The 14,499-nt window shown below is 44.7% G+C and overlaps 1 protein-coding gene across 1 annotated transcript in view; it reads left to right on the top strand.

Moving 5' to 3' along the window:
• The window catches only part of LOC145322667 (small subunit processome component 20 homolog), a 58,174-nt gene that overhangs the window by 1,047 nt on the left and 42,628 nt on the right, over positions 1 to 14,499 (top strand). Inside the window, exons 2-6 of the mRNA XM_080164861.1 lie at positions 10,692 to 10,809; positions 11,722 to 11,853; positions 12,426 to 12,522; positions 13,451 to 13,565; positions 14,368 to 14,478. Of these exons, the coding sequence (XP_080020987.1) occupies positions 10,692 to 10,809; positions 11,722 to 11,853; positions 12,426 to 12,522; positions 13,451 to 13,565; positions 14,368 to 14,478 (573 nt within the window). The remainder of the gene's footprint in view (positions 1 to 10,691; positions 10,810 to 11,721; positions 11,854 to 12,425; positions 12,523 to 13,450; positions 13,566 to 14,367; positions 14,479 to 14,499) is intronic.

Genomic DNA, 14,499 nt, shown 5'->3' with positions numbered 1-14,499 from the left:
AAAATACAATATTCTAATAAATTCCCCAACGATATTAAATAAAATTACTCCTTTATTGGTACTAATCAATCTAGACAATATTTACGTAACCAAAGTTTGTAAGCCATCTTATGAGAGAATGTGTTTAATGTAGAGTGTAATGTCCCCTCCCTGTTTAAGGAGGTTGTAGCAGATCGGACGTAATAGATAGCTTTTTAAAAACTATTAAAGCCCGCCTCGAGCGGTGTGGCGGCACTTCACGTTGGAATGGTAACGTTGTGGCTGAAGCGATCCAAGAGCGAAGCAACTCGTTCCCTTCGTTTGTACGTCTCCGCTAAGTTAAATAACGAATACTACACGCAGGTACCCACAGGGGATTTTATATGTTTCTGGATAATTAATTGCAGCTATGATTAGCTGCCCACAAATTGGAGTTGATACTCTACTAACAACTGTTTGTGCGGAACTGATGTATTTTCAATAGACAAGTATAGTTTACACAAAATTAATGAATACATATTATATCAATATACATATAGGAAAATTACAGAGAGTATTGAAGTATTGAGGGGGCGTTTCTGATCATACAGGGATGGCAAGGGATACACGTAGGTCTGCGTAGGATATATCAGCAGGCCGGAGTGTATGTTGAGTTTCCCGTTTAGTCACGTTCAGTTGTGCATGGAAAATCTCCGTGATGCATTGAGGATGCCAAATCCCTGGATAACTGGAGCTCTCTTCTACAAAAGTACATAAGTTAAATATCGCCTAAAACCTACACGCGTAGATGATAGAAAGGTCAAATATACATATAAATGCGGAGCATTATATGTATATCGATTTCTTGGAAAAATATGGCCTCATATGAGATATCACAAGATTATCAAGATTTTAACAGAATATAATAAGTACAAATGTTTCATAATTAAAACTCGAGATCCGTCATTTGTGGGCTTAAAAATTCAAATAAAAGAAAAATCAGTAGAGAAAAATTAACGCTTTAAAATGGTACTAATTTCATAAAAATCTGTCCACTCGTTTAGGATCACGAAAATGCCATTCTGCTTATTTTACAAGTATCTCAAGTAAGACCCACTACATTTTCTCCCCTTTTTATCTGGCGAACAGACGTGCCAGATAACATAACGCTCAAATTGGCAAAGACAATAGACTGGTCGGCCAATATTACCTATTGCGATGTCATGGTATTAAGGTTGATAGCCTAGATGTTTTAGTCGCAGTGTTGTATGATGGCAAGGATGCAGGATCTAACATGATGGGCTGTATCTCTGTCATCTGGATCTTCGGGGTTGATGTCGTTGGTAATAGCGACGTTGTCTCTGCTGTTGTCGTAGGTTCTCGCCTCTCAGGTCTGGTGTCGGCCTTCTTCTTCCTCATAAGCTTCTGGTAGGAATGCTTGTTATAAAGATAAAGGTGAGCAATTAAGGCGATGGCGGCTCCAGGTCCTACACGTAGAAATGTGAGGATAATGCATATCAGATCAGTGATAAATTTTAGCCCTAGGATGACCAGGCATGCGAATGCCATTAGGTCGCCATATTCATGGAGCCAGCTCTTGACGCTGCTCCACAAATCAAGTTTGCGTTCCATGTCCGGCACTAGGTTCTCAAGGGTATACAGGGGTAGGTTGTTGGTAGAAAGCTGGTTACAATTTCCATCTCCGATGCAGAGTCCGTAGGTGATCTCCTTCAGGCTTGCTTCGGTGTAGGAAGGGAAGGTGAGGGTATGTAACCATTCAGCTCTCTCTCGTTCCGTGTAGATTCCTCCATGGCTGAAATCCGTCCAATTAACTAGAGGGGTGTCGATGGTCATTTCCATGGGGGCCTGAGTCTTGATGATGGCGGGAGTCAGCTGAATCCAGCCTTCTTTAGACTTGACAGTTAGGGGGAAAGTTGCTGAACACGTTACCCTTGTAGAATGCAACTTATAGTGTTTAGTTGCAGCATCTGCATAACCATCAGGATCCAAAGGTATATCTTGATAGCAATTGATGTCGTCCTTGATCTTCTGAGTCCTCTTGGTGCACTGGAAGGTCATCAACAGGTCTCCCTTCAAGAGTCCGTAAGTCTGCTCGTGTAGCAGCACTGGTTGGTCTGACTTTCCATGGTAATGGGTTTCGCATATGGTCTTCCGTAGTGTTACATCTAACTGGCTGAAGGTCTGGCGCATACTGTAGGCTAAATAATTTAAATGTACTGCAGCTTGAAGGTTCACATCTATCTGTCCGGGGTCGATGGTGGCGAGTCTGCTGAGTTCGCTGGTCTTGCCCAGGTAGATGCCGTCGTGGTCCGTGGTGATGACATTAAAGGGGCAATGCATTAATTTCATTGCGCCTGTAGTGTTGAGTAAAACTTGCTGCTGGTGGTCCACTAGGTAGGTGTCCATGGTGGTGAGGGGGTTGATGGTGTTGACCATTTGTAGAGTGCAGGAACTGTCGTTGATATTCCAGACGAATGTCGCGGCGCCAGTGATGCACTCCCCTTTATGATATGGACATGGTAGAGATAGATGATCCGTTTCACTCTCTACCTTGTTGTTGCTAACCAGAAAAGTTTCTTCTTTAAGGAGAATCTGGTACTCAGCTAACTTTAGGGTGTTGTAGTGGATGGTGTCGCCCATGCGGATGGTCTGCCCAATGCAGGTGATCTTGTCGTCTTCCATCTTCAGGGATCCGGCCAGGGTTGCCGAAACGTAGGTTGGGCGGTTAAGTTTCACTTTGATAGGGTCACCGTAGCCAGAAATTTGATATTCCTGCAACAGTGACATGCGGCGGCAATTTTCTGCAGTAATTTCTTCGTGCCTCATAGTTTGGGGTACCTGTTGCAACTTGAGGTGGCCCCAAACTCCGCACTTGAAATGGTACAAGGATACCCTCACTTCGCAGGAGTATCCATGTACCTTTGTCAGTGTTGGCCTCTGTAGGATTGTGTAGCGCTCCTTCACTGGAACTTCTTGTGTAGGTTCCTCTGCTCTGCATATTGTTTCCTTGTTGAATTTCTTGATGGTGGAAGGGTTTGTGCAATCTACTATATCTATTGAATATGCCTTACTGGTTGGTGCTACCGAAGCCGTTAGCACCGCGATCAGTGGTAGGAAGATTATCGACATGATAAAATTCCACCTCGCGAGTCTCTAGGATCACCGCTTGACACACTCGTTGATTCTTGTTGAACTCCACTGCTTCGGTACTCAAGTTCCAGAAGACTGCTTGTATCTCGCCGGTGTAGTCGCTGTCCACTAATCCTGCCAGTAAAATTACTCCCTCCCGTTCTATGCTTGAACGGCCAAAGAGTTTCAGAAAATATCCGGGGGGTACACGGGTGTGTAGCTTGAGAGGGACGCAAGTCTGTTGCCCAGGGGGAAGGATTGTGTGGGCGGGGCAGTATATGTCATGGCCCGCACTCTCTTTCGTACCCTTGTACGGCAGCTTTGCTCCGCGTTTGACGGGGATTCTGATTGTCCGCGCAAGTGTAGCCACTGCAGGCGGGTCCATATCCTCGTCCGAGCTGTCTAACACCTCTTTGCTCTCCTCCACTTGCTGTTGCCAAAGTGTCCCACTCCTCTGCTTCTTTCCTCCGGATTTAACCCTCTCCCCTTTTTCGGGTGAGTCCGTGGACGGCTCTTCATTGTCGCTCAGAGCGCGCTTCTCTACCCGGGGTGCGGAAGGGTATGTGTACGTAGCTCGCTCGCGCTCTCTATCTCGGCGCGGTGTCTGCGGGGGCGAGCTTCTTCTCGGGCTTCTCTCTCTATCGGGGGTTCGCTTGGCATCTCTCCGTTGAGTGCCCGAACCGGACGGTTCGCAAGATTGATCTCTCTCCCTCCCTCTCTTCTCACTCTGCTCTCTGCGCGGTGTGCGCTGCATCGCCGGTGATCTGGGCGGTGGTGTATCCGGTAGGGGAAGGTTGAGGGGGTCAATGTTGGGCGGTGGTGGTGGTGCTCCTCCCGGTCTATTGGGGGGTCCCTCCTCATCATCGCTGTCATCCCCATTTGAGAAATCAACTCTTGGATTAGGCGGCTTCGCCTGCCTTTCTGGATTCAAGGGAATTTGCTCCCCTGCCTCATCTCCGTCTTCTTCAAATGGTTCTGGGGGAGAAGTTGGGTCTCCATCTGCCATTGCTGGGGGGTAATATGGTTTTAACCGACCAACATGTACAACCAAGTCCTCCTTTTCTCCCGCTGGTATTGTCTGAATCTTGTATAAAACGTCGGCACACTTCTCGGTAATTAAGTATGGTCCACTCCAATGTTTGGTCATCTTCTTCTTTGCTTTACCATGGTTGGGTGCCAAATAGAAAACTTTGTCGCCTACTCGAAATTCGCGACTGCCGTGATACTGCAAAGCATTTCTTCGAATGGTGCTTGCTTGACTCTTTGCCATGGCTTCATACATGGTCGTATATCTATCCAATAAATTTCTCACGGCGGTGGGAATATCCTTGTCATCGTCAGGGTTTGGTAACCGCAAAATCAAATCCGCGGGTAGAGTAGCCTCTCTACCCTGGAAGGCAAGAAAGGGGGTCACGCCGGTGCTGCTGTGGATCCTCGTGTTGTATGCCAGGACAACTCCAGGTAAGTATTCTGGCCATAGAGTTTCCCGTCCTTGAATCACGGTTCTCAGCGTCTCTTCCATGGTCCGGTGCCACCTCTCTATAAGGTTGCTCTGGGGGTTCGCCACGGGGCCTAGCTCGTGCTTAACACCGAGCTTCTGCAAGAGTTTCTTCATGATGGTGTTGCAGAACTCTTTTCCCTGGTCGCTGTGGAATGCCTGCGGGCATCCAAAGGTACAAATGAACTTGTCCATAATCGTCGTGGCGACCTCGTCGGCGGTCTTCTGTCTCAAGGGGTACGCCTGAACGAAGCGTGACCATCCGTCCTGTAGTGTCAGGATAAAATTGTATCCTTCGGTAGTTGTGTCGAACTTGCCCACCACATCCATATAAACTGTCTGGAGCGGGTACCCGTTTTGAATGGGTACGTGCGCTCCTATCTTGATGTTGGCCTTGATGTTCTTCTGGACGCAGTCATGACAGACGGCGATCCTCAGGCGGATGTCTGCTTGATGTCCCACATAATAAAAATTCCTCAAAAACTTCGATATGGTGGAGTGCATGCCGAAATGCGCTCCGGTGGTAGTTCTGTGGCAGTGAGTGAACACCTCTTCTCTCAGGGACAAAGGGACCATGATTCTGCGTCTCTTCCCGGTGAAGGTGTTGATCTCCTGCTCAATGACTCCATCTTCTGCAATGCGCAGAGTGTCGAAAATCTCAGCCAGCCGGTGCACGTCCCTACTCTCTCCACGCAGGGTTGCCTTGTCTGGTGCACGCCGGTCAACGCCTATCCATCTACGAACCTTTTCCAAAATAGGGTCGTCTAACTGATGCCGGTACACTCTGTCTCTGTACCGTTCTCGGCGGTCAGGAAGCTCGTCGGCGGGATCATTCACAGCTCCGACGTACTCTTCCTGCTCAGCCTCTTCCTCGGCTGTGGGGTCTGGCATGTCAGCATCGGTACGCCGGCTTAACGCGTCGGCGTTGGTATTGAGTCTCCCCGGCCGATGAACCACACGGAATTCGTAACCAGCCAGCTCCTCAGTCCACCTGGCCATCATGCCAGTGTTCTTCTTCAGTGACTTCAACTGCTTGAGGGCGCTGTTATCCGTATTAATTTGGAACGGCTTGAAGCTCAGGATTGTCCGAAACTTTCTGATGCCATAAATAACTGCGGAGGCTTCTCCTTTCCATGAGGGATATCTCTGCTCCGCGCCAGTCGTCTTACGTCCCATGGCGGCGATCAATCTTTCGGCGCCATTCTGAACCTGACTCAGGATCGCACTGATTGCTCTTCCGGAGTAGTCGGTGGTCAGTTGAAATGGGGTATCCGCTTCAAAATCGGGCACAGCGCGGATGGGGGCATTCTGGAACTTGTCCTTCAACTGCTGGAACTGCTCATCCATCCCTGGGGTCCACTCTAGCTTCGTGGCTTTCTTCTGTGCATTCATCTCACACGTCAAGTCGGCGTACTCCGGTATGAAGGTCCGGTAGTACCCGTAAAAACCAAGGACACTATTCAACTCGGCGACAGTTGAGGGCGGCGGCCAGTTCTTGATACGCTCCACATACTCTGGCACCATACCGATACCCTCGTGACTAAGCATGTGGCCAAGATACTGGATCTTCTTCTGGAACAGCTTGCTCTTCTTAGCCTTCAGCTTGATTCCAGCCTTGCGGTGGGCCTCAAAAACCTGTCGCATCTGTGGTACATGATCCGCAACTCTCAGGTTGTATGATATTACATCATCGAGGTAGCATTGCGCTACCTCGCTTCCCAGCGGGTTCATTGCGGTGCTGATGAATCTGCTGTATACCGCTGGTGCTGTGCTGATGCCGAAGGGCATGCGGCGGAATTGCCACAAACCCGTTGGCGTGGCAAAAGCCGTCAGCTCCCTGGATGCTGGATCGATGGAGATGTTGAAGTAGGCGGCTGTGGCATCTAACGTTGAATAAACACGATGTCCTCCTGCGCGGTCCAATAGCGTCTGTATCCTCGGCAGCGGGTAACTATCTTGCTCTAAGCAACTGTTTAACCTGCGGAAGTCCACTGCCCATCTGATCTTTCCATCCTTCTTGCGCACGGGAACAAGGGGGCTCGCCCATGGCGATGAACTCGGCTCGATCACTCCTTGGTTGAGCCAGTCGGCCATCTGTGCCTCCAGATCCTTCAACATCTTAGGGTTCAACTCCCTGTATCTCTGCCTGATGGGCTCCGTCCCTGGCTTGAGCTTCAACTTCATGGTTACCAGGTCTGTGTGCCCAGGGGCCTCGCGACTGAATATGTCTCTGTACTCATAAATGAGCTCCTTGACTTGCTTCTTGACATCGGGGTGCTCGTTCAGTAACTCGTTGTCCTCCATCTCCAGGTCCTCCCAGACTTCCTTGAATGTGGGGTTCTCCATCTGCTCCTTCGTCATGGGCTTGGTGGCGTCGCTCGTCTTGTTCTCGGACATTGACTGAATAACTTCCTGTGGCTCTCTCAACACCAAGCTCTCGGTGTTGATCACCATGCTGCTGTCCTCACACATCTCGGCGGTGAACACACACCCGGCCGATGCAATGCACGGCGCCTCCTGCAAGTTGACGACAGGGATGCGGACTATCCCATTTTGCTGGGCTCTGTATACTCCCTCCAACACACGCACTGGACTATCATCTAAAACGGTCTCTTCTACCATGACAATCGCTTGCGGTCGGAGTTCTCGGCTAGGAAGAAAATTCACGACAGACACTGACTCTGGCGCGAGAATCCTAGTCGCTTGGACGGACAAACGGACAGGACGCGGCCGCTTACCTACTGCGACGGTTTTCAAACGAACGGCCGGCCCTTGGGAATTACGAAGCGGTCCCTTGACATTACGTGTCCAAACGTTTTTGCGCTCAAAATCTGCTTTTGCTTTGTGCTTAAAAGAAAGTTGCGCAACATATGATTCGACGGAATCCGGTTTAAGTGCTAAAAACTCACGTGAATGGTGCACATTACCATTCGCAAAATTATCTTCTGCTTTACATAAATCTTTAAAAGTGGGCGTACAAACATTTACAGCATTACTATAGCTACTTATTTCTGCATTCAGTTCCTCGAAGGCTCGTAATGAAACACTTATCTGAGGGTTGGGGGGCGAGTGCTCCCCCGGCGGTTTTCCAGACCGCTCTTCGTCTTCTGAGGTACTTGGAACCTCGTAGTCGATGGACTGCACAAGCGGGACTCTCGTCTGCTTCACGACCAACGCCGCCTGCACCGGTGATGAGTAATCTAGAACTCCACGAATCTCCTCGACCCACTTGCACCCAAGATTGATGGGGGTGCGAAGCTCAGGTATAACCAAGGCCTCTCGAATGTAGCTAGGACAATCGTCTCCCAAGATAACGCTGATGTTGTAAACACGGCCGATGACGTCCATATCGCCGCCATTCGCCGCTGTTCCCACTGATAACTCGCAAGGAACGATCGGCAACTGTAGTTTCCGGGCTAACTCCTCATTTACGGCGACTCCTTCGTGCAACTTGTTACCGGTATCGATGAGACCATAGGTCCGCACAGTCGGTCCATTTGCACGCAGGCTGATCTTAACCATGGCCCGGGCGCCTCTCCGTCCTTGCATCTGATTGAGGGTGGTAGGGTCTACAGCTGCTGAGGGACTCCGACCTACCGACGGGAGCCCTCTCTCACATTTTTTGAAGTCTTGCTTCTGTGGCCAACTGCTTCCAGACAGTTGACATCTCCGTAGAACTGCGCCTGGTCATCATCTCCTACGCCACTGTCCGCGTCTCCAGGTTCGTTGGTACGCATCTCTCGCACGGCGTGCCGGCCACGATCTTGATATTGTCGGCCGCGTCCGCCGCTGTTGGCGTTCTTCTCCTGGTTCCTCTTGCGCACGTTCGACAGCTTGTCTTCAGGAATAGTACACGTCTTCTGCCAATGGCCAGGCGTGCCACACCTCCGACAGTTGCCTTTCGGTTTGTCTTTGGTGGCACCGCCCGTACCCTTACTCGCTTGCTGTTTCTTCTTAGGGCAATTACGCGAATAATGGCCTGTCTGGTTACAATTGTAGCACTTGACGCTACTAGTTCCATCTCCGACAGCGTTGACCTCCATATCCTCGGTGCCGTCGTTGCGATAGATGACACGGTTGGACGTGGCGAGGCCATCCATGGAGGTATCCTCAGCATCTCCATGGTGAATAAGCTGGCGCTGTGTGGCAATCTCGTTCATAATAACATTCCGTAGGACACCCATGCTGGTAATACTAGGTAGCTGACAGAAAACTCTTTTCCGTACCTCTCGATGGCGTAAACCAAGGGTTACCTCTTTCCGGAATTGGCCTGGATCACGGTTGTCTGGGGAGTAGGCCTTCAACCACATCTGCTCTTTCTTGGCAAGGTACGTCTGCGGAATCTCGTTCTTGCCCTGCGACAACTGCTTATACGCGTCCTTGTTGATGTCTGAATCTGATGGTGCTAGGAATATGGCGTCCAGCCTATCCATTACCTGCTCAAGGGTGAGCGCATCTTGGTTGTCAGCGACTTCTCGGGCCATTTGGAACGCTTCTCCGTCGAGACTCATGATGTATTGGCCTTTCCTGCCCTCTTGATCCGATGGGTGATGACTGGCAATTCTAAACGCGTTGGCCATCTTAGTCTTGTGGCCATCCCAATCTTCTCCGGCACGGTTGCAAAACCGGGGAAAATTCTGCTTGTTAAGCTTCCGACGCTGGTTCTCCAACCAGGTTTCGCCTAGCGCAATGAGTTGAGCGTTCTCATTCGGCGCTCCTGCTGCCTGTGCCTCTTGAATAGCACGCTGCAAATTCAACTGCTCTAGATCAGCGGCCTGTTGAGCTTGCGCCATCTTTGAAACTTAACGAAATTTCTTCAAAATTTAAGGAAAATTTTACCAAGTTGATGTCCCAGACGTCAGTATGGCTCCACACTGGTCTCCAAACACAGGGGTTTTCGTCCTTTCTGATCTCAGTTCTCATAAAACTCGTCTGGATGTACACAATCGTCCGAAATTACCGTAGTTCCTCTGGGTAATTTCCTCGTAAATCTCCTGTTGAGCACTGCGGTTTATCCAAGCACAGCTGTCACCAGTTTGACTGTAGCAGATCGGACGTAATAGATAGCTTTTTAAAAACTATTAAAGCCCGCCTCGAGCGGTGTGGCGGCACTTCACGTTGGAATGGTAACGTTGTGGCTGAAGCGATCCAAGAGCGAAGCAACTCGTTCCCTTCGTTTGTACGTCTCCGCTAAGTTAAATAACGAATACTACACGCAGGTACCCACAGGGGATTTTATATGTTTCTGGATAATTAATTGCAGCTATGATTAGCTGCCCACAAATTGGAGTTGATACTCTACTAACAACTGTTTGTGCGGAACTGATGTATTTTCAATAGACAAGTATAGTTTACACAAAATTAATGAATACATATTATATCAATATACATATAGGAAAATTACAGAGAGTATTGAAGTATTGAGGGGGCGTTTCTGATCATACAGGGATGGCAAGGGATACACGTAGGTCTGCGTAGGATATATCAGCAGGCCGGAGTGTATGTTGAGTTTCCCGTTTAGTCACGTTCAGTTGTGCATGGAAAATCTCCGTGATGCATTGAGGATGCCAAATCCCTGGATAACTGGAGCTCTCTTCTACAAAAGTACATAAGTTAAATATCGCCTAAAACCTACACGCGTAGATGATAGAAAGGTCAAATATACATATAAATGCGGAGCATTATATGTATATCGATTTCTTGGAAAAATATGGCCTCATATGAGATATCACAAGATTATCAAGATTTTAACAGAATATAATAAGTACAAATGTTTCATAATTAAAACTCGAGATCCGTCATTTGTGGGCTTAAAAATTCAAATAAAAGAAAAATCAGTAGAGAAAAATTAACGCTTTAAAATGGTACTAATTTCATAAAAATCTGTCCACTCGTTTAGGATCACGAAAATGCCATTCTGCTTATTTTACAAGTATCTCAAGTAAGACCCACTACAGAGGTAAAAAGCTTGCTAGGACGCTTTATTGTAAATACGTTCATGCTTTCTCAAGTAAAAGACGACTATGGAACAAATATAAATTATGTTAAAAAATATACAATGATACATCCTGGAATTTTTATTTAGGAAAGAGGTTGATAGAAAAGGTCGGAAAGGCAGCCATTACGTATCCTTCAAAAATAAGATTGCAACTGACTACAGCATTGTTTATCGGTTATCAACAAAACAATCTGTTATAAATCAGGTAAGAAACAATAAATTGTAAATAAAAATGGTATTCATTATGTTGACATCCCGTAAAATCCAATGTTTAGTACAATTAGACACATCTATGAAAAGAAAATAGAAATATAAGAATAGAAGCATATTCTGGACCCTTTTTTCTTCAAATCTATGAAGGAACATTTCTAGCAGACAAAAGTATTGTTTACTTTCGACTCAAGCTTATGTGGATTCTTAAAAAATGAAAGACTCGTTACTCGATAGTGAGGCAAAATTATTTTTGTGAAAAATCATCCAAAAGCACATTAAAAATCTACAAAAATTAAACAAAATCATATGTTAATAACCCTTTTCAAGATTTTATTTAATTTTTGTAAATTTTTTATTCGATTTTGGAGGATTTTTTACAAAAATAATTTTGCCTCACCAGCGAGTAGCCAGCCTAACTTTTTTTTAAAGAATCCACCAAATTAAGCTTTCAAATTTAAACGAAATTTTTGGGCAATTGCCTCTGATTCCGCAAAGCTTTCTACTAAGATAATATACTGTTTACAGCTGACTTTTATATATGTATGAAATGAAAAAAAACATGCGTTCGTAACAAAATGTGTACAAAATTTCAACCAATGAAATAAATGTATGTACCGATGCGATTCTCCTATTGGCTCAATCAGACATTACCTCTCTTTCTCAGTACCTTTATTGAAAAGAATAAGAACATACCTAAAGTTTCTTTAAAAAAAAGGTTTATTTTTTCACAAAATTCGTACTTTTTCGAATTTAATTCTTTAAAAAAGAACCTCTTATTTTAAGAAAATCTTAGGCTGAGCCTTTGGCTAAAAAAACTGGTTTTAATCTTATAATTTTAGAATTTTAATAATACGATGCGATAAATAACTATTAAAATATGTTTATATTTGATATTTTTATTAAGTTACAAGACAAGGAGGATGACCTACACAGCAGCGTGTTCCATGCCACTCTAGAGTACTGGTACAACCTCAACAGATCAACTCAATTCAATGCTGCGGTTAAAGCCCTTAACAAGCATATTACTCTTCCACAGGTAGAAATTAGGTCAACTACCTATGTATTTTCATCGGTATTGCAGCAATAACAAGCTAAATCAAGGGGGTGGGGCGGTTGTGACACTTTTTGAAACCAAAACTAGATTTCAAAAGATCTCAAATAAAAACAAAGAATTATAGCACTGAAAATTGGCATTGTGGTAGCTTTTAAGAGGCACAAAATTAGACAATTTTTAATAATTTCAAACAAATTTTTTAACAAAAAATATTCCACATATTTGCACTTGACACTGAGGTTTACGGCGATAGCGGCGGATTCCTGAGCCATATTAGAATAGTTATTATTTCTCGCATCGTATTATAAACGGCTTTCCGCGGATATAGAATGTACAATTATAAGATTAAAACTAGTTTTTCTTAGCCCGAGGTGCCGAAGTCACCGGCTAAAAAACTGGTTTTAATCTTATGATTGTACATTTTTACATTCGTAGAAAGCTGGATATAATACGATGCTAGACATAGTTTTTTTGTATGGATGAGAACCGGTTCCTATCCACCGGATTCGAATGAATACGAGAAAATTATTTATCAATATTTAATATAATTTTAGGTTCTTTACCATAAAGCAGAAATCTATGAAGCTCTGAAGACAAGTCTTGAGACATGCACTGCATTGAGTGCTCAGCCATTTTTAGAGTTAACGGCAGGTATTACCATCTTGATATAGCAACTTTTCAACAAATAAGGGTTTTTTTTTAATGCAACCATCTCGTAATCAGTGAGCAAATGGCAATTAGAATTCGAATTTCGATCTTAACTTTTGCATGAGTAATCCTTGGTAGGTCTATTTTCCCTAAATCGAACAAAAAGTTGGAAAAGTAACGGCTGGCGGCTCAGCTGTTTAGCCGTTTTTTGCCTATTTTCAGGGTAAATTCATCATCAACGTAGGAATCAACTTTTTAAAACATATTTTTGGTTAAATTCATGTTAAATTATAGCAATAACCATTTTTAAAACTTCTAGTACCAACAGCTACCGTCTAAAACCGTCTGATAGCGTTTTAGAGTGGAATTGAGTATTATGTGGACATAGGTTTCGTGACTTATTTGCAATATAGATATCCAAAAAATGGCAAAACGGCTGAGCCGCCAGCCGTTAGCCATTACTTTTCCAACTTTTTGTTCGATTTAGGGAAAATAGACCTACCAAGGATTACTCATGTTAAAGTTCAGATCGAAATTCGAATTCTAAGTGCCATTTGCTCACTGATTACGAGATGGTTGCATTAAAAAACCCCCCCTTCAATAGGTGTAATTTCTTTATATTTGTCATCATTGGGTATGCATCTTGTATCAGGGATCTAAAGGGATAAGACAATAGCCGATAAATTGATGTACATCCCCAATGATGAATTACAAAATTATCCCTTCTTTAGAATACTAATAGGAGCCCAACTTAATATACCAACCAATCAAAATTCAAATTCCCAAATTCAAAAAACAACGAATAAAACAACGCTATTATAAAACTTTGGGGACCAGTGCAATAAACAGCCTAATATCCCCTCCCGGCCTCCATGATACTTTTTAGCAAGTAATCCCCCCCATTGTCTTATCCCTTATTTGTTGTTGGCAGGTTTTGCTACGGACATGCAGCACGAGTTCTATCCCCACCTGGAGGAGGTTCTCAACATTTTTCATAACAACATACTTGTAATTGAGGACCCTGACACCATCAAAAATACTTTCAGGTCAGGATTTAATCAAATATTTATAACTAGCGGCTACGCCCCTAGAGGTCTCTAGGAGCACTTAAGGAGGAGAGAGTCGAATTTAATAACCCAATTTCTTATTTTAGATTTTAAAAGAAAAAGTAAAAAAAAAATGGGGGGGGGGATTTTTCATTTTTTGGGGGGTTTGGGGGTGTCCCACCCCCCAAGAAAAAAGTTATAAACTTTCCCGGGACCTATGAGAAGCTACCCTGTTAAGGAGAACCTGATAGGTTCAGCGGTTAGCGAGATCCTTCGGTGCAAACAAACACACAAACAGACATCCTGTTACTTTAGTATAAGGATAAAAAATGCTTAAATTATTTTTTGTTTTTTAATTTGTCAAGTATGGCCTCTAGGGACACTTGAGAGGAGGGGGGGATGGAGTCGACCACCCCACCTTTTCAATTTTAGTTTTAAAAAGAAAAGTAAAAAAAAATATTTTCGGGTAATTTTTTTTCTAGCGGTGATTTTTTTTGGGGTTGTGATGATACCCTCTCCCATATTAGTTTTAAACCTTCCCAGGACCTATGAGAAGCTACAGTGTAAACCATATCGATTCAACGGTTAGCGAGATCCCTTGGCACAGATAGACACACTCGCTGAGACATATATAATTGCTATCTGTTCTATTTTAACGACTCGGCTGTGTTTATATTTTCGACGCTATAAGCTGATTTCAAAATTGGGTCAGGGACCCTTCCATGAGTTACATTTAGTTGATGGTCCCTCTATTGTTTAATTTAATCTTCATGGCACTTGCTACCTAACTATATATTTTTAGGTGTATTGGACATTTGATGAAAATTCTGTGGCGACCAATATCTCAGCATCTGGAAGACGTATACACAGTCCTATGTCCCTTGTTTTCACTCAAGAATAGAGAATTCATAAGGTTAGTGTGTTCTAGGTAGCG

Source organism: Acartia tonsa, chromosome 6 (genome assembly GCF_053477335.1).
Source record: "Acartia tonsa isolate MP-2025a chromosome 6, ASM5347733v1, whole genome shotgun sequence".
Classification (NCBI taxonomy): Eukaryota; Metazoa; Arthropoda; class Copepoda; order Calanoida; family Acartiidae; genus Acartia; species Acartia tonsa.
Note: the sequence above shows the minus strand (reverse complement) of the source record. Positions and strands in the feature narration are given on the sequence as shown.